General features: G+C 40.3%; 1 protein-coding gene across 4 annotated transcripts in view; it reads right to left on the bottom strand.

Moving 5' to 3' along the window:
- Window positions 1–18,722, bottom strand: part of SP3 (Sp3 transcription factor) — a 57,549-nt gene extending 38,827 nt beyond the window's left edge. For 2 of the 4 annotated variants that reach the window (XR_004670208.3, XM_034954522.3), the window contains exons 1-4: window positions 17,833–18,722; window positions 17,062–17,210; window positions 16,424–16,546; window positions 7,528–8,887 (exon numbers count right to left, since the gene is read on the bottom strand). Coding sequence is in view for 3 of the 4 variants with exons in the window: in XM_034954522.3 (XP_034810413.1) it covers window positions 7,528–8,887; window positions 16,424–16,546; window positions 17,062–17,210; window positions 17,833–17,839 (1,639 nt within the window). In the remaining variant the exon portion in view is untranslated. The remainder of the gene's footprint in view (window positions 1–7,527; window positions 8,888–16,423; window positions 16,547–17,061; window positions 17,211–17,832) is intronic. The other 2 variants (XM_034954524.4, XM_034954526.3) reach the window with 2 other exon arrangements.
- Window positions 18,723–19,377: the final 655 nt, after the last annotated feature.

The raw sequence follows: 19,377 nt of genomic DNA on the forward strand, positions 1-19,377 counted from the left end.
ATATTACTATTTGCTCAATCCATTCTAAAGGTTGTCTTTTTTCTCCCCGAAAAACTTTTATGTTTCATCTAAGAAAAAGCACTACCAGTTTTAAAAAAAAAAAAAAAAGAGAGAGAGAGAGAAACACTGACATGCCTTGAATAGCAAGATGCACTCCGATTTCAAAAATTTGTCTTAGAATCAATGAAATGGGTTTCTCATGTACAGGATTTGGTTGTTTTTCCGTATCTATTGTTTTTGTTTCACTTCTTTTCTATAGATGCTATTGCTTCTTTTATCTCACTGACAATTGCAAGCATACTGATTTTCAAAGTCTTCAACAGAATGTTTTATTTTCTTTAATCTGACATGAATTCATCTCCTAATTGTTGATTTTATCAGCTATCTTTCACAGATTTTGTCTTCATGTATTTTGGAATTTAGGTTTGCAGGATCATCTTGAATACAATTTTTTTCTTTCTTTCTCAGTATTACAATTTTGGGTCTGGCATTTCTGCAAGCCCCAGAACTCATATATAACTCTTGTAAGCAGTAATACTGGCTATATCACAAATCCAAACACTCAGCTAACAGTTCAATGGTTCAGATTGGTTCAGATGTGGTGGTCGTTAAGACTGTGCTGATGTCCTCCTATTTTCCTGCATCATCGTCTCATCTCCGTAAATCTTCATTTAAGTCATACCTCAGGATAACAAACAGCAACAACTTTTTGTAGCTCCCCTTTAACAAAAAAGAGCCCTACTCCAGGCTCTTGTTTTCAGCAATGAATCTAACTCTGGGTTTTTCTGCATGTAGGGTACTTTTATCTATATTAATAGCTAATTAAATAGGATGTAATTCTTGACCTAAATACTTAGCAAGTATAGGAAGTCCTTATACCCTTATCCAAGGTTTTGCTTTCCACAATGGTTTGTTACCCATAGTCAATCACAGTCTGAAAACATGAAATTAAAAATTCCAGAAATAAAGACTTCGCAAGTTTTAAATTACATGCCATTCTTTGCACTAAGAAATCTCATGCTGTCTCATTCCATCCCACCTGGGACGTGAATCATTCCTTTGTCCAGCCTATCCACTATACATGCTACCCACTCATTACCATATAGTAAAAATCATAGTGTATATAGGGTTTGGTACTCCCTGAGGTTTCAGGCATCCACTGGGGGTCTTTGAACCATCCCTCAGTGATAAGGGGGGCAACTATTCTATTTTCATCCTCCTAAAACTAAAAATTAAGCAATATTGTAAAAAGTGTATATGCAGTATAATTATGACAATATTTTAAAATATATGACACTAAGTCTTATTCCTAAGAGATAAGAGAAAATTTCACTTTCTACATTAAATATTTCCGTAATGTTTTTGTTTTCCATATCAAACCATGTATTACTTTTGTAAGCAAATCAACTTTAAGTACAGAAAATACATAATTATAAGTCTCAAAATTAATAAACCAAAAAAATCGTTGGAAAATCAGAATATGAATAGGTTTTCCCCAAGCATTAAAATAAAAATCTTAATTTCTAAAATTTAAAGACCATAGCATGCAATACATACATGATTCACAAATGAAGAGGAACTCAGACATAACCAAGCTAAGTGGTATGATACCTAAATAAACCATCCTCAGGTTATTTTTGATAAGACAACTTTAAAGTCTACAGAAAGCAACAGTGTAAAAGTCTTACACAACAACCTTTTATGTTGTGTAAGAGGGGCAAAAGGAGGTCTACCAATTACTTAAAATCAGCACAGATCATAGTCATCACATTTTGTCTGTTCTTTCTGTAACTCTAAAAAGACCACATTTCCATCATACACTCTACTTTTCAAGCAATAGGGTTGGCCTTTTAGCAGTATTTGTGCATTTCTATAATCAACCAGTTCTGACAGTGATCCCTTAGGTAAAATCAGTAAGGATTTATCTTTCACCTTGTTAGAATCACAAATAAAAATGTTTCAGAAGACATTTCCTCCACTTACCATGTAGAAAATACTTTATTCAAGGCTAGTATCTTTACCCTCAAAAAGGAAAAAAAAAAAAAAAATCTGAAATAAAAATAACCAAAAAAAGGGAAGAAAAATACAATACTGATATAAATTAAAGAGCACACTGCCAAGACACTATAGGATAGTGAAAAGAACAAAGCCTAGTTGTGAAGCCTTGGGCCAGTTACTTTCCTATCCAACCGTGAGAACAGTAAATAGATTAATGTAAGAAAGAATTATATGAGATAATACACCTAAAAACACCTAAACAGTACCCGATAGAGTAGGAGCCCATAAGAGATCCATCCCTCTCTTTTGCCTGTCAATCTTTAAATACTTAAATATTAAGTTAAAAAATCCTGCCTTTTATAAGGCTTCTATTTTCTCAAAAAAAGATAGCTACCAGTTAACCTGCAACTATCCAGTTTTTCATGAATAATGGGGAATTCTAAACATTAAGTTGTTTGCTTTTAAGAAGAAATGACTTCTATAAACTCTTCTTCCAACTTCAAACACCTGACTCCATTTTAAATGTGCCCAGTCTTGAAAGATTAACTGTATTTTAGATAAAACAAAATCTGACAGAGGACTAAAATTTGAGAGACTGAATTAAGTCTTGGCTTAAATTTGGGGGAAATTTTGACATTGGAAAGATACATAAATTCATACTTTGCCTCCTCTTACCCAGTTTCAAATACACAGCAACGATAAAGTAAAAATGAGACAACAATGAAGTTTCCTAAAACAGCATGCATTTCTCAGTGGGCCACAAATGGACAGAAATATGTAAGATTAGTAGGGTTTCAGCTTGGCGCCTGATGTTTCCAGGAAGATGGAGATTTGCCTTCTAAAGGATAAGGAGTAGTAAAAGTACCCCAAAAAAGAAGGGAACAAAGTCAGACTTACTGCTTAATACAGGCTGGAGTAGAGGTCATTTTTGTTAAAGGGGTCCTTTAAACTTAACAAAAACAAACAAAAAGGCAAGTTCCAGAGCCCTGGTTTAAAAAAAAAAAAAGTACTTTCTCCTTTATTTTGGGAAATTGTTACATTAATGTCATGCTTATCAAAAGTAAAGTGCAGGCTAGGCACAGTGGCTCATGCCTATAATTCCAACACTTTGGGAGGCCAAGGCAAAAGGACTGCTTGTGCCTAGCAGTTCAAGACCAACTTGGGCAACATAGCAAGATGCCATCTCTACAAAAAATTTAAAACTTAGCTGGGCATGGTGGCGCTAGCCTGTAGTTCTACACATTCAGGAGGCTCAGGCCAGGAGTTTGAGATCACAATGCGTTATAATCATGCCACTGCACTCCAGCCTAGAAAACAGAGACCCTGTCTCTTAAAAAAAAAAAAAAAAAAGAAAGAAAAAAAGGCAAACCAAGGATGTCAAAGTTTTCAGCATTTTCATCTGGGCATACTACACATAACACTGAAACAAAAATGTTTTGCTCTGATTTTCTAGGGAGAAAAAGCATCTTAACGTATCTCCCTTCTTGCCAATTAGAAAGATAGTATACCAAGAGAAAGTTTATATCCTCAAAATGAATTTATTACTAAATATGCTATGTCTTATCCAGCATTTTTATTCTCACTTGCTTTAACTTTTACTTTCTCAAATAATTTCCCCGTTCCTTTAAAATCAGGACAAAATTCAAATTTAATGGCTTTCTGGAGTATTTATTTTACCCTTCCTGGGCAACATTCAATAAACTAAAATTCCACTTTGTATTCAATATACACAGTGTTTCTATTCTGATAACATTTGAAAAGAAATTACTTTACTGAAGAACTTGGTGCTTTATACCAACTTCATTTCATGACCAACATAAATCCACAAAAATCAAAGTTTCTAGATTTCTTTTCTAACACCTATAGAACGCTGTAACATTAATTTTGTACACACATTAAAAACTAGTTTCTAAAAACTATCTTTTATGTCTTCAGTAGTCTGTCACTTAACTCAAACCTTTTAGTCTCAGAACTCCTTTCCAAACTTACATATTACTGACGTTCACAAAAAACTTCTGTTCATGTAGTATATGTGTATACTGATACTTACCATATCATAAACAGAAATTTAAATTTAGTTCATTTAAAAATAAATCCATTACACGTTAAATTAACATTTTATGAAAAACATTTTTCAAAACAACAAAAAAAGTTTAATGAGAAAACCATGTTTTACATTTTCACAAATCTCTGTAATGTCTAGAGTGAATAAAAGAAGACATTTAAAGTCTCAGATCTGCTCCTGCATTCAATCTCTTGCAATATGGTTCGGGCTGAACCATATGAAGAGTATCTACTCACAGATATCTACCTGGAAAGGGCAAGAATAACTTAATATCCTTTCAGCCAATTGTGGGTTTTCTTTGAATACTACACTAAACTTAACTGGTGGCAGTTTCTTAAAGTTCAGTCCAAATGTGGAATCTGACACTACCTGTAAACTTTCTATACTGTTATTGGTCTATCTCGCACTTTGAATGGATCTTTTACTCATGCATGATTTTATAATACAATGAGTTGGTCATCTGAAAACTGCCGGTTCACTGAACTATCATACAGATCTTCCAAGTGTTAGCACATTTCATTAAAATACAGTATCAAAAAAGCTTTGTTAGTATCACTATCCATCTCATCAGAAAAATATTAAGAAGGTATCAAGCTCATAATAGATTTGAGTTTTCTAAAATTCTAATTTTCACTGGAAAGCACAAATTTTGTCATCTGCAGCAGCAAATGCTTTCCAGTTTTTTTCCTTCACATGACAGGCTCACTTCATTTTTTTTTTTTGAGGAAATATCTGTCACTTAACTACATTAATCTCAAGACCACAGTTTATCATTCTTTCAAGTAAAAACAGTATTTGATGAAAATAGCATCTAGTTCAGCTTGCAACTCACAGAACTGCATAACTGACGGAAAAAAGTGGTTTTTTAAAGACAATTCTTATTTTGATATGCAGCAAAAATGCTTTATTAAGGCATACTTCCCATTTCATCATAAAGAATACTACAAAGATATGCAGTAGGAACTACAAACCAAAACCATAAAAAGATACCACTTCACACCCACTAGGATGGCTGTAATCAGAAAGATGGGCAATAATAAGGTTGGTGGCGCTAGAGAGAAATTGGGACTCTCAACACATTGCTGATGAGAATGTAAAACGGTATGGTCTCTTTGGAAAACCGGTTAAACCCAATTGCCATATAACCCAGCAATCCAGTCCCAGGTACATACCCAAAAGAAAACATTTCCACACAAAATACTACCTACACAAATGTTCACAGCAGCAATATTCATAATAGCCAAAAAGTGTAAACAACCTAAATGTCCATCAGTAGATAAATAAAATGTGGTATATCCATACAGTGAAACAGTATTCAGCCATATATAAAGAAATGAGGTAATGACACATACCATGACACAGATGAACCTTGAAAACATCATGCTAAATGAAAGAAACCAAACACCAAAGGCCACATATTGTACAATTACACTGATATGAAATAACTGGCAAATCTGAAGGGACAGAAAGTAGCGTAGTGCTTGTCAGGGTCTGAGGGGAACTGAATGACGAGTGACTGCTAAAGGGTATGGGTTTCCTTTTGAGGTAATAAAAATGCTCTGAAATTAGATAGTGATGATGGTTGTACAACTCCATGACCATAGTTACAACCAGTGAATTGTATAAAGAGTGAGTTTTACGCTATGTGAGTTATATCCCAATAAAGCTATTATTTTTTAAAAGACATGCAGCCCTCAAGGGTCAAGATTTAGTAAATATCTTTTCTTACTGGTTCATCAAGGTCATTCTTGAGTGAAACTGGGATTTTTCTTTAACTGCAAGTGTATGGTCATGAAGAATACAGCAACAACTATTACAGTTTGCTGTCACTGCCTTGATTTATGCTAAGACACAAGCAGTTTTATCCACCACCACTGAAAGTGTCAACACAGAGAACAAGGCAAACAATTTCTTAGTGCAGCTTGATGTGAAGGACCTCTGAGAGGGTCTCAGGGATATCCAATGGTCCACAGATCACATTTTAAGAACTACTGTTCTAGGCCAGGAGCAGAGCGGTGGCTCACGCCTGTAATCCCAGCACTTTGGGAGACCCACACCTGTAATCCCAGCACTTTGGGAGGCCCACACCTGTAATCCCAGCACTTTGGGAGGCCAAGACAGGCAGATCACTTGAGGTCAGGAGTTTGTGACCAGCCTGGCCAACATCTTTACTAAACCTCATCTTTACTAAAAATACAAAAATTAGCCGGATGTGGTGGTGTGCACCTGTAATCCCAGTTATTCAGGAGCTAATCCCAGTTACTCGAGAGGCTGAGGCACGAGAATTGCTTGAACCCAGAAGGCAGAGGTTGCAGTGAACCAAGATCACACCACTGCACTCCAGCCTGTGTGACAGAGCGAGACTCCATCTCAAAACAAACAAACAAAAAACTACTGCTCTAAACCAGTTTCAGAAATCCTAATCCCAACCCCTAAAAAAAAATAATCACAGCTTCAGAAGGCTCAAATGCAATTAAAGGATTTCCAAATACGGATCTGAGGTTCTAAGACCATTCCAATTTTCTAAGCATGTATCACAAATTTATCAAAAGAAAAAAGGTAATCTTTAAATGGTGATGGGAGTTATGTGAATCAGTTCAGTTAAAGTGTCCCAATTTAAGAGTTTAGAATCACTGACCTGGTGAAAGAATGTTAGTAGTACAATCTCCACAGAAATCCAAATACAAAACAGAATTAAAGTAATAAGTTCAGGATTTACTGCACAACAAAACATTCAATCAAATGTTATCTAGACAGACAACATTAATAGGGTAAAAATGACACTATCTCTTTTTAAACTTTATTATTTAATTCTTACACAACATTCAAAGAGTAGACTTCAGAAATGTCTACCCATACTATTGACAACTATTTCTAGCACAGCTAAGTTTAATGCCCACTATCACAGAATCAAAGAATTTTTGGTCTGGAAGGTCACCTAGACAGTTACCTAGTCCAACACCTCCATTTTACACAACAAGGAAACTGAGTTTGCAAAAGAAAAATAACTTGGTCAAAATCACACACCTAGCAAGTGGCTGAGGCATATTTACTCCCTGTACCATGTTTTCACTATACCAACCTGACTCCTCAACCAAATATAATGCATAAAAATTTTAATTCACATCACACTAAGGCCAACCAAGACACCCTACCTGCCAAATAAAAATTTTATAATGCCTGACAATATCAATCAGATGTCAAAACAAATATAAAATTAAGAAAAAACTATAAATGTTAATTGGCATAATAGAAACATGAATCCCTAACTCCAAAAACTACAAACTTTCAAAGAATAATTTGGAAGATACTTTGATGTCTACTTTCATACAAACATATTTTCATACAAACATTGATCATTACTTCTAATGTGAGTCTGATGCTGATAAATACCTAAAACAAAAAATTTCCCTCTATGTATTATCACTGAACTTATTTATGGCATGACATAACTTAAGACTCACCTGCAGGACTGTCAGCATTCTCTCCTGGATGTAGCTGTATACCAGCAGAATCTATAGAGTTCACTGTAACTGTTTGTAGATTTGGCAACTGACCAGTGCTTAGACTAACTGGAGTTGAAGTGAAGGCTCCACCTGCCGCAACTTGACCAAGTGTGAGGGTTTGAACAGGCGTCAAAGTTATTTGTTGGGCAGCAGTATTCTGTATTTGCAAATTCTGCAAGTTCTGGACCCCTTGTACTTGAAACGTTTGCCAAGTTACCTGTCCAGAAGGGGTCACTGTCTGTGCCTGAATTAAAAAGGTTCCAGGATTCAGCTGCAACTGAAGATTTTGCAAAGCCTGTTGTGATATATTTTGACCACTGGCTTGCACACCATGGATTGTCTGTGGTGTAATACCTTGCACAATTTGGGCTTGACTGGTTGGCTGCTGAGACTCTTGAAGTTGTAGATGCTGTACAACAGGCTGTGCTGTAGAAACCTGAATATTCTGTGCCTGTGTCTCTTCAGAAACAGGCGACTGGATATAATTTCCCTGAAGATCTGAAGAATGAACTTGCCCACTAGATGCAGTCAAGCTATTTGTGTTTTGTTGTAATATACCTGTACTATCTATCGTAACAGGCAACTGTGATGAAGAGGATGTTGGCACAAATAAATCTGTATCAGTATTAGTTTCATTAATATCAGGAGAAACCCGCTCACCAGTCCTTTCTGAATTGTCTGAACTATCCATAGCTTGTCCTGTGTTTATCAAATGTCCGTCAGCATTAATGCCTGCAGTCATTGTCTGAGAACTGCCCGAGAGTCCCAAAGAATCTAGATCGACACTATTGATTGGTACAAACGTAATATTTCCTGGCAGACCAAGAGGCACATTAGCAACTACTTGGGTTTGACCAGGAAAAGATGAACCACCAATTGCAACTCCCTGAACCTGGACTTGACCAGTCTGTGGTATGAGATTCTGGATGTTAGCAGAAGGTGTTCCAGAGGCAAGTAAGGTTTGATTAGAGCCAGGAATGATCTGAATTTGACTGCTTTCTTGATTTATACCCCCATTATCTGAAGAGCCTGTGAAACCAATTTGAACCTGCTGACCATCTGCTGACTGGATCTGTGGTATCACTTGATATTGAACATTGGACACTGTACCATTTGATGAATCTGATCCTGGTGCAACGGAAAATATTTGTTGATTCTGCAAATTCTGAAGGGGAAGAACATACTGCCCACTTGAAGTAGCAGCACTTGGAATCTGGACTAGATTACCAGCTTCATCTTTTATAGTTGTAGGTGTGGCTGACAAAACCTCCCATCGGTTTGGTGCTCCTCCTAACTGTGCAGAAGCCAAATCACCTGTCTGGATGAAGAAAACAAAAAGGTGATATATTTTTGGTATATTTAAATCAACCCTCAAAAAATTCTAAAAACTGGTATAAATCCTACTACCTGAAAATTCAACTTATCTTAAAACACAATAGAGTTCAAATACAGGAGCAGTACTATATGAACTACAATAATTATCACTTCCAGTTTTGTTACTGCAAAGACAATTCATCCTATTTGAGTGGGATAAAAAAAATTCTCAGAATGTTCATCACAACCACAGACCAATCTTCTAATCCTGCATCTATGATCTCTAACACTACACAGTTAAAACACAAAACAAAACAGTGGAGATGGCTATGACCAAATCAGGTGCATTATATTTGTGTATAAAAAGGAAACATATGCATAGTGTATTAAGTCATCTGACTTAGAAAAGATTTATTGCTATAAACCTAAAATCAAACAATGAAATCTACTCTTTTGTGGCATCTATTAACATACTCTAAAGTAAACTCATGGCTAGGGCTATTCCATTAAGCTATCAAACTCTACTTTTTCCATGAACTAATGAAAAACAAAGACCTTAAAAAAACTTAATGAGAAAAAGTCATTGCCCCGTGACCACATGACAACGTGGCCCCATTTGAAAGGTTTCTCTAGGATCAGAAGCTGGAGGATACACACTGTGACTTTACTTACTAGTCTAAGTTTTCAGTAGAATGTCTGGCATATACCTTTTGTATTCTGGTGTATTAATACACCAGAGAGAAAGATAATCTAGGGTTTCATTATATTCTCAATGGGAATCTCAATGGGACCATAAAAATCAGTTGAGACATACACAGTTCTCTCAACATAAACCATTCTATAAAACTTAATGCAAATATGATAAACAAAAAAATCTTAAGTTTCTTAAAGAAACTCACTACCTAATTTTCATGAAGACACAGTTGAGAAATATATACAGTTATTTCAGTGGATGAACCACAGTTAAATGACTGAATTCAAACATTTGAACGTAATTTACCAAGATGAAATACACACGTGAGTAAACCCATGACATACAATCCCAATCTTCAAACGGTTCACTGTCAATCCAAGCAGACATACACACATCCATGCTAATACAATGTGAAAAGTAGCATAGACTAGTCATATGATCAAAACACTCTGTGGAAGACACAAGATTGAAAAAAAAGATTTCATACAGAGATAAAGTAGTATTAGAATATAAGATTTTCCTGTAGTCAGTTAAAAAAGAGGCACTAATAAAAGCATAGAAACAATAAAATCACAAAAAGAAACGCTAAATAATAATACGCAGTTTGGAGTTGAAGAAAAGATCCCAAAAAGGCTCATATTCATAGAGGAAAGTAATGGGAAACAGGACTAGATATTTTTATCAACGCTTGTAAATGGCTTCACAGATCCCACTAAATTGTTCGGACTTTATCCTGTAGATAGTGAGTGAAAGCTATAAAAGGTTTATAAAAGGTTTATAAGCAAGTGAGTGGTGCAATCACATCTGTGTCTTATAAAGATAAACTAAGGCTCAATGAAGGAGACTGAAAGAAAGGGAGAAGAGACTAAAGGCTGAGAAATTGTGGAACCCAATACAAATCTCTAGGCCTGAACTATAAAATAGCGATCTGTCTTAAATACACTTAAATTATATTTACTAAACAATTTTAAAATGAAGCATCAGACATTAAAGTCACATGTCACTCTGCAACTTCAATCTGGTATAGAAATTACAATGTTAAGTCACCTTTCCTAACATTACAGTGACAAATGTTTCATTTCGGTCTCTTGGCATTTTAAGTAAACTACAAATATTTAAATCTATATACTAAAATCTACACTAAAGTGTGTCTAAAATCTAACCTTTATCTTCTTAAGGTTATTGCTCACCTGGAGGATCCACTGAAATTTTTTCTGACCAGCATAAAATTTACAGGTATTGAACTTTTATCAAAGAATATAGTAACTCAGACACAAATTAATTTTATAATACTGGCATTTTGTCCCTTTTCCTTTCTTTAAAAAAAACAAAGTCAAATTTACAGCACCTAAAGTGTTTTTTTTTTTTTTTACAAAATAGTAATAAAGGCAGATATTCAACCATCACTGAACAGCTTTCTAGTCAAGAAATTCCTTGAAAATAAATACAGCTAACGCAAATGACAAATCTGAGTAAATATTGCCCAAGTCATCCCCTCTCCAGAAGCTAGATAAAAATAAACTGTAGTGCCATTTTTCTCAGCAATTCAGGCCATTAATTGAAGGAAAATCTCTAAACCTAGAGCAAAGTGATGTATTCCGAACTTTTCTGAATAAGCCTGAAATGAAAAGCATTATTAAAATACCTGTGAAGCACAACGATGGGGAAAAAAAAAAAAAAGCAACAGGTAATTTAAGGAAAAGAATCAAGCAAGAAAAGGGACTTTTTTAATTTAATAAATTTGCAGTTTAAAAAAAAATTGCTGAATACCCTATTTTCTAAATGGAATGGAAAAAACACATTGAATCAGAAAACTACTAGATGATTTATGCTAAAACTACACTCGACAATATATTACACAAGAAAAAAAAAAAAAAGCTCAGAACTGAGTTCTAGTTCTGGCTACACTGTGGAATTGTGTGAGTTACAGCAACTCAATTTTCTCATGTCAACAACCGGAAAAACATTACCTTGCAGGGTCATAAGAATCAGAAGAAAAATATTAAATTTTATAAACTATTGAGCACTGTGCAATCCCAAGATCATTGTGAGTGCTAAGATTATGAGAATAGGTTTGAAAAACATCCATTAAAATTAGCCTAGCACAATTCCTGGCACTCAGTAAGATCAATATATATTTACTGAATGAAAAGTTATTTTACTTTAAAATCATTGCAAACACAATGACAGAATGGATCAAAACAAATTTTGAGGTATTAAGAGCCTTCTATGAAAAAGTCTAAACCAATTTTAAGCCTATTTATTTCCACAATTCCACAATGAATCAGCTCCAAATATTTCAAAACTACAAAGCCTTGTAAAGCACAATCAAATTTCTTTGTAAAAGAAATTTTATCAGCAATATACCACTAAAAGAGATAAAGTACACTAAATACCAAATGGGAGAGGAATAAATTAGAAAATCATCTGAGACCAAAAAAAAAAAAAAAAAAGTTTGAAAAATGTTTGATGTTAGACTACTGGAAACACTACAGAAACAAAAGAATAAAAGGAGATTTAAAAACGTACAACCGTGACAGGGCCGGTGGCTCACGCCTGTAATCCTAGCACTGTGGGAGGCTGAGGCGGGCAGATCACTTGAGGTCAGGAGTTTGAGACCAGCCTGACCAACATGATGAAACCCCGCCTCTACTAAAAAGACAAAAATTAGCCGGGCATGGTGTACATCTGTAGTCCCAGCTACTCTGGGACTCTGGGGCTGTAGTCCCAGCTACTCTGTGGGCTGAGGCGGAAGAATGGCTTGGGCCTGGAAGGCAGAGATTGCAGTGAGCCGAGATTCCGCCACCGCACTCCAGCCTGAGTGACAGGGCGAGACTCAGTCTCAAAAAAATAAAAATAAAAAAAATTAAAACAGGCAACCTAGACGAGAACTAGTATTTGGTTTAGAAGCAAGATAATCCTCTACATAACCTATGTCTACGTAAGTTTACAAACCAAATTAAAAATCCACCAGTGTTTCTCTCAGTACCTTTCTTACCGGACAATTAACAAACAAAACCTAGGCAGGTGGATCCTTTGAGTCTAGGAGTTCAAGACCAGCCTAGGCAACATGGCGAAGCCCCATCTCTACAAAAAATACAAAAATTAGCCAGGCGTGGTGGCACGTGCCTGTAGTCTCAGCTACTAGGGAGGCTGAGGTGGGAGGATCAACTGAGCCCCAGTGGTTGAGGCTGCAGTGAGTTGTAATCACACACCTCCATTCCAGCCTGGGAGACAAAGCGAGCCTTTCTCAAAAAACAAACAAAACACCATCTAACATGAATGTTGGCATTAGTACAGTAAAAAGTTGTAACTAAGGCACTCTAAGTCTCTCTACATACAAATATACCTGTGGAAACGGAAAAAGAAAAAATTCACACCACCTATTGCATAGCATTTGGAAATGATTATTAACTTAGTTCCCACGAATGCCTTTACAAAAGCCAGAAATAGGAAAGGAAGGAGTATAACTGGAAACAAGAACAGGTGTGAAGCTGAGGTGGAAACAAATTAAGAACTTAGGCAAATATTCAAGTTTCTTAAAATCTTCAAAGAGCACTAAAAGAACTCAAACAGACTTCAAATAGAATTACCCTACCCAATGAATTAGTTACAATGACAGCACAGGTCTTATTTTAAATAATGGCAAAATAACTTTTTTGAAGTAAGCTATTACTTATTTTTTAGCTCAACATTTATGTGCCAAATTAAGGAACACTAAATTTACAACCTAAACCAAAGATCAAGCAATCACTTTCATAATAGTCACTTATTTTAGGCCAGGCGCAGTGGCTTATGCCTGTAATCCCAGCACTTTGGGAGGCCAAGGTGGGCAGATCATGAGGTCAGGAGATCGAGACCATCCTGGCTAACACGGTGAAACTCTGTCTCTACTAAAAATACAAAAAAAAAATTAGCCGGGCATGGTGGCACACGCCTGTCGTCCCAGTTACTCGGGAGGCTGAGGCAGGAGAATGCTGTGAACCCAGGAAGCAGAGCTTGCAGTGAGCCGAGATCGCGCCACTGCACTCCAGTCTGGGCGACAGAGTGAGACTCTGTCTCAAAAAAATAAAAATAAAAATAAAATAGTCACTTATTTTATTCCACTAAAGTAAAAATGAAGTAAATTAATAATCCACAAGCTCACATAAATGCAAACTGGTCAAAGTTAATACTTGCACAAAGGTCTACTTTTTTCTATTTCCTGGTTTACTACTAAAATTAGCCACAAGTACAAAGGAGCGTTGCTATAAAACCATCTTTCAGAGTCCATGTTGTACGACATTATATACGAGACTGCTTTGTGACTAGACTTCTTCAGCAATGTACTGTGGGTAACCAAACACCCTTGGCTAGGATCCTCTTTTATGACAAATTCCAAATTCAAAATCCAAATATTAAAAGCAATCTTCAGCACAGTTGATTGGCTTTTCAAGGCCCTTTTAATCTCAAAATACCAAGCTAAACTGGCATAAAGTTCATCTGTATGTGTATATTTCCACTTGTTTAAACACAACAATATATATGCAATGTGGAATCCTGGACTGGATCCCAGAAGAGAAAATGGACATTAGTGGAAAAGCTGGTGAAACGCAAACAAACTCTGGTTAGTAATGTCATACCAATGTTCATTTCTTAATTTGGACAAATGTATCATCATTATCCTAACATTAGGGGAAGCTGGATGAAGGGTATGAGATGACTCAGTTCTGTATTTCCAACTTTTCTATAAATTTAAAATTATTCCAAAATACAATTATTTAAAAACACAGCTATAACCTCTCATAATTCCCAGTCATTTGAGTAATAAAAGATTATCTAAGCCCATGAACTCATGTGAATTTCCTTTTCTAAGATGTGCTGAAAAGATGTCTTAAGTTCATATTTGCACTGGAAAAATAAATTTTTAGCAAATTTTCTATTTGCTAAGGCAAATACACACAAGCCAGTCTTACCAATTTTACTCAAAGTGAAAAATCTTGGGTGCAGGTACCAGACATCATAAATATATGGTTTGGGTTTTTTGTTTTTTGTTTTTTAGGCAAAACTATTTTCATTTTACTATGATTGGCAAATTATGATGTATTTGATGGATAAATCTCAGATTTATCAGATTGATTCTAGTTCGTGTTCATGTGGCAGAATATGTGTTGTCAGGAGTGATTTGGTAATTCAGAGAAGCAGCTGAAGAAGCATGGAAACTTCCCTACAAGTATATGGCCACAGCTGGCTAAGGTTGGAGACAGTATTCTATCCTTGGGCCTCAGACTCACATATGTATGTACATACACGTATTATTCACCCATATTTCCTTCCTTCTCCCCTCCCCCATCTGTAAACTGATATCTAAACTTTATAAATTACAGTTACAAGAAAAGTTTTGTTCCATTTGAAATACAAAAAAGATCAGGAGAAGCAATCTGCTTTTTAATTTTACTTATGCAGTAGTTTTTTAAGATACAGTCAATTTGTTTTGGCACTTTGGAACTAGAGGGATACAGTTCATAAAAAAACCTACCAACCCTCAGCGAAGCTGAAATGAGGTGAACAGAAGGCGTACCAATCCATAAATGTATTTAAAAATAACAAAGCCTAATATAATTTTACATTTTTACATCTTAATCTGCTTATGAAACAACAAGACATTAAAACTATTCACATCCCCTATAACGAAGCACTAAAATTACAAGTTATTTACAAGTAATAGCTTAACATTGGTTTAACTTAAAAAAAAAAAAAAATACCTGGACATACTAAGCATTTGTTGTAGACTATACCAAATACCAAACTTCTGTCTTCAGTGACTATTCAAAGTATCACTCCACAAATCAATTCCTATGATCCACCACACACACACACTCAAATGAGAGGGTTTTCATTATTTTAATAGGTGAACAAATCTACACAACAGTGATGACCCAAATGTAAAATTCACAATTAACAGTCTAAAAACTGTTCCTATCCTATTTGTATTAACCCCTCATATAACACAGGCGAGCTCCTCCCCTTGCCCCAGACACTGAAAACACTACAGAAAGAATCCCACCATATCTTACCTGACTAGCAGTCGTAATAAAATGAAAACATACTTTTGCCAACCAAATTCAGCTATAAGTATTGTACTACTAGTATGCATGTAAATACAATTCCTTACACATACTTTTCTAACACTGTTATATTCAGTTTCAAAACCTAAAGTACTATCTAAGCAACTTGCTGATTTCAAAGGCTGCTAAATGTTTCATTTACCCCCTTACAAAAAAAAAAAGTCACTGCAAATTTTAGTAGTCTGCAAAAACTAAAATTCAACGATTTTGAATGGTCAACTAAAAAAGCAGTCTTCACTCCTGCATACAAAAGGGTAATTCAAAGAATAAACCCTCATTTTTTAAAATAATGTATGATTTAAAGCAGTAAGATCCTGTAACGTCCAACAGAAAATGCTCCAGGTTCAAAAATACTAAAAACTAAAGACACTGCCTCTAGTTGATACTATCTATGGCCGATAGGCTGTGCTTGAAAATTTTGTAGTGTTAAGCGAAGGAGTTTTCAGCACTGATATGAATTGCTCAAACATCCATTTTGGAGTCCTCTACCCCCGCCCTCTCAGACTTCATTTTGTGAAGATTTTGCGCGAGGTGCTGCAGTGACAATTTCGAGAAAGCCTGGGCTGGCTTCAGATCCAAACCGGGATGCGAAAGAGCAGGAAAGGGCGCCCTGGAGCCCAGCGGCCCGTGCGGGTCGGGGGAAGCGCGGGCGCCGGGGAGGCCTTTCGGGCGGGCGCGCCACGGGTCCGGGATGGCGGGCGCCCGGCCTCGGCGGGGGCGGGCCGCGCGCGGGACTTACCGCTCCGGCGGCGGCGGGGGCCCCGGCTGCGGCGGCCGCCTCCTCCTCGTCGTCGCCCGGCGATGGCGGCCCTATCTTGCTGCAGGTAGCGGCCAGCAGAGCGAGCGGTGACGGCTGAGTGTCCTACCCCCAATGGGCGGGTTCAGAGAGGGAGACAGGGGGAGGGGGTGGCGGTTAGGGCCGGGCCGCCTTTCGCACAGGAAGTACGACTCGGTCCCCGCCGACTGCGCCCGGGCGAGCGCCAGCCCGCGCTCTCCTCCTCCTTCTTCTCCTGGTCCCGCCGCCAGCCCACGCCTGGCGTCCCCCACTCCAAGCACCCCGGCTCCCCGGTCCGCGGGCAGGCGGGCGGCGGGCTGCGCGCCGGGCCTCCGCCTTCCGCCCGGAACCCACCCCCGGGAGGGCACGCTGGGGCCCACACTCACACGCGCACAAAAAGGCGGCAGGCGGGCGAGGCGGGGCGGCGCGGGCGGGGTCGGAGCGTTGGCGCCTCGGGCGGGCAGCTCCCGGGGCGGGGGGAGGGGAGTGGAGAGGAGGGGAGAGACGAGGAGGGAGGGGTGAGGCGAGGAGGGAGGGGAGAGGCGAGGGGAGGAGAAAGCGGCGCGAGGGGGGAGCCGGGCCGGGGTTCAGCCGCTCCTCACCTGGGCCGCCGCCGCCGCCGCCACCGCACCGTTTCCGTGCTGTTGCTGCTGCTGCAGATACTCGCCGTGGCCGCCGCCGCCGCCACCGCCGCCGCCGCTATCCACGTCCAAGGCAGCCATTTCCTCTTGTTTCACGGGCTTTTCGGGAGCTGCAGGCACAGCGCGGGGGGGTGGGGGTGGGGAGGAAGGCGGGTGGCGGAGAGGGAGGGGGCCCGCGGGCCGAAGCGAAATTACTCCCAAAGCCCGGACCCAGGCCCCTTCCCCTCCCCCACCCGCCCCCCTGCGGCGGCGGCGGCGGCGGCGGCGGCGGCTCCCTCCTCCCCTCCTGCTGCTGCCCCCGCCCGCCGCTGCCTGTAACCCTCCTCCTCCTCCTCTTTCCCTCCTCCTCCTCCTCCCCGCGCTGCCCCTGCCCCCTCTCCTCTCCTCCCCTTTCCCTTCGCGCCGCTCGCTCTCACTCGCGCTCGCTCCTCTCGCACCGTCAGTCACTCACACACGCCCGCCCGCGCCCGCACACAGGGGGATGCGCTCCCGGCGGACCGGGCCGCCCGCCCCGGGGCCTGGCGGGGAGACGGCGTTGCTGGGGCTTCGGGGGTGGACGGTGGCTGGCGGGGAGGGGAGGGAGGCGCAGGGGAGTGCAGCTTTCTGCCTCTCACAGACACTCGGTCGCACACACGGGGCCGAGACCGGCGGCAGCGGCCCCGAGCTGGCTGTGGTCGGCGGCAGCGGCGGCGGCGGCAGCAGCAAGGGTTGCTCTCTCTCGGCTTTACGTACCGGTCATAGTGTGTTTAGGGCACCTCAGGCGGGGCTCCCCGCCGCCTTACACATGGTGAGGAGCGAAGGCGGCGGCGCCGGGAGAGGATGCGGGAAGCGGCGGCGGACACGGCCGGAGCGGTCCGGGGATTTTTTTTTCCTATTTTGATTGACTGTGCGGGAAACACAAAAGGTGGAGCCTCCAGCCCAAAAGGGGGGAAGAGGGTGACAGCCCGCCCGGAACTCCCGCCCCTCTTCTTGGCACTCATTCGCTGCCGTGCTCTCTGTCGGCTGTGCTCATTGGTCCAGGCGCCTGTCCGTCGGTCTGCCAGGCGGCGCGCTTCCTGTTTGCCCCCGGGTGGAAGGGGAGAGACAATGAGCGGCCGTGGTAGCGTAGGTTTTCGAGAGCGGCTACGGCTCGCCGGTTATCCCGCTGTGCCCGCCTCTCTCGCCGGCTGCCGCTGCCAGGCCCGAGGCGCAGGCCTCCTCCACCTTGCAGGCGCTCGGAGCAGGCCTAGCCAAGCTGTAGGGGAGCTGAGCTGGGGAGGAAATTCGTCCCCGGTGACTCCTGCTCCACTGGACGCTTCCTCCATCCCGGCAGCAGTCTTGGCCGGATCTCCCCAGGGCCTCGCGCTCTTGGAGCCGCCGCTTCCCTGCGCTGCCAGGAGGCCACCGCTGCTCAGCCCCGGGGCTGCTGCTGCGGCCGCTGCCGCTACTGAGCAAACCAGACCCGCCCCACGAGCCCGGGGGGAGGGAGCTGGTATTAGGGGAGACACCCCCTCCGAGGCTGGAGGAGGATTTTTCTCTCTCACATCCAGCTTCCTGATTCACAGTCACAGCCATCTCGCTCCCAGCCCCCTTAGCCCCAGTTTTCCAACCGGTCTCCCACTTTCACGTACCCTGAAGGCAGGCATTTAAAGCAAAAAAGAAATCTCAAGTCACCTCACATACGGAAGGAGAGTTTTAATTTTGGCCAGTGGCACCAAAACGGGCACTTAAAAGTATATTTCATTTTACTTGTGGTATGTGTATGTATTCAGTGGGGCAGAATTCTGTGTTTTAAAAAATCGGTCACATAATCATTTTGCTGCACAAACGTATTATTCCCGGCCTCTTTATCCTCTTGGTACCAAGTCAGATATCTCCTGAAACAAGCCCATCAACTACTGCCAACGTTTTTTAAAGTCGTGAACCGGTGGACTACCTTTTTTCCCCCATTGGAACATTTTTGTTGTATTTTAAAATCTTGTTTCACTTACTGGATTAGGTTAACACTCCTTCCTTCTTTGGCATCCTTGATATCTTGCTGTCATCCTGGGGGAAAATGCTCAGGTTTTAAGTGTGTGTTTTGCCAACTAAGAGACATCTCTCCCTGTTACCTTCAAGTATAGTTGCCAAGAAAGAAGTTAAATTCAAGAGGTGGAAACACTGTCCACAATACCTGTTTTTTAGAACTCTGGCTCAAGATTCAGTTTTCCCATTACTGTGATTATTATATTTTGTGTGATGTGTGATATGTGATGTGCTGGTGGATGAGGTTGTGAAGTCCAAGCACTTTAACCAGAT

The sequence above is a fragment of the Pan paniscus genome, chromosome 13, assembly GCF_029289425.2.
Source record: "Pan paniscus chromosome 13, NHGRI_mPanPan1-v2.0_pri, whole genome shotgun sequence".
NCBI lineage: Eukaryota > Metazoa > Chordata > Mammalia > Primates > Hominidae > Pan > Pan paniscus.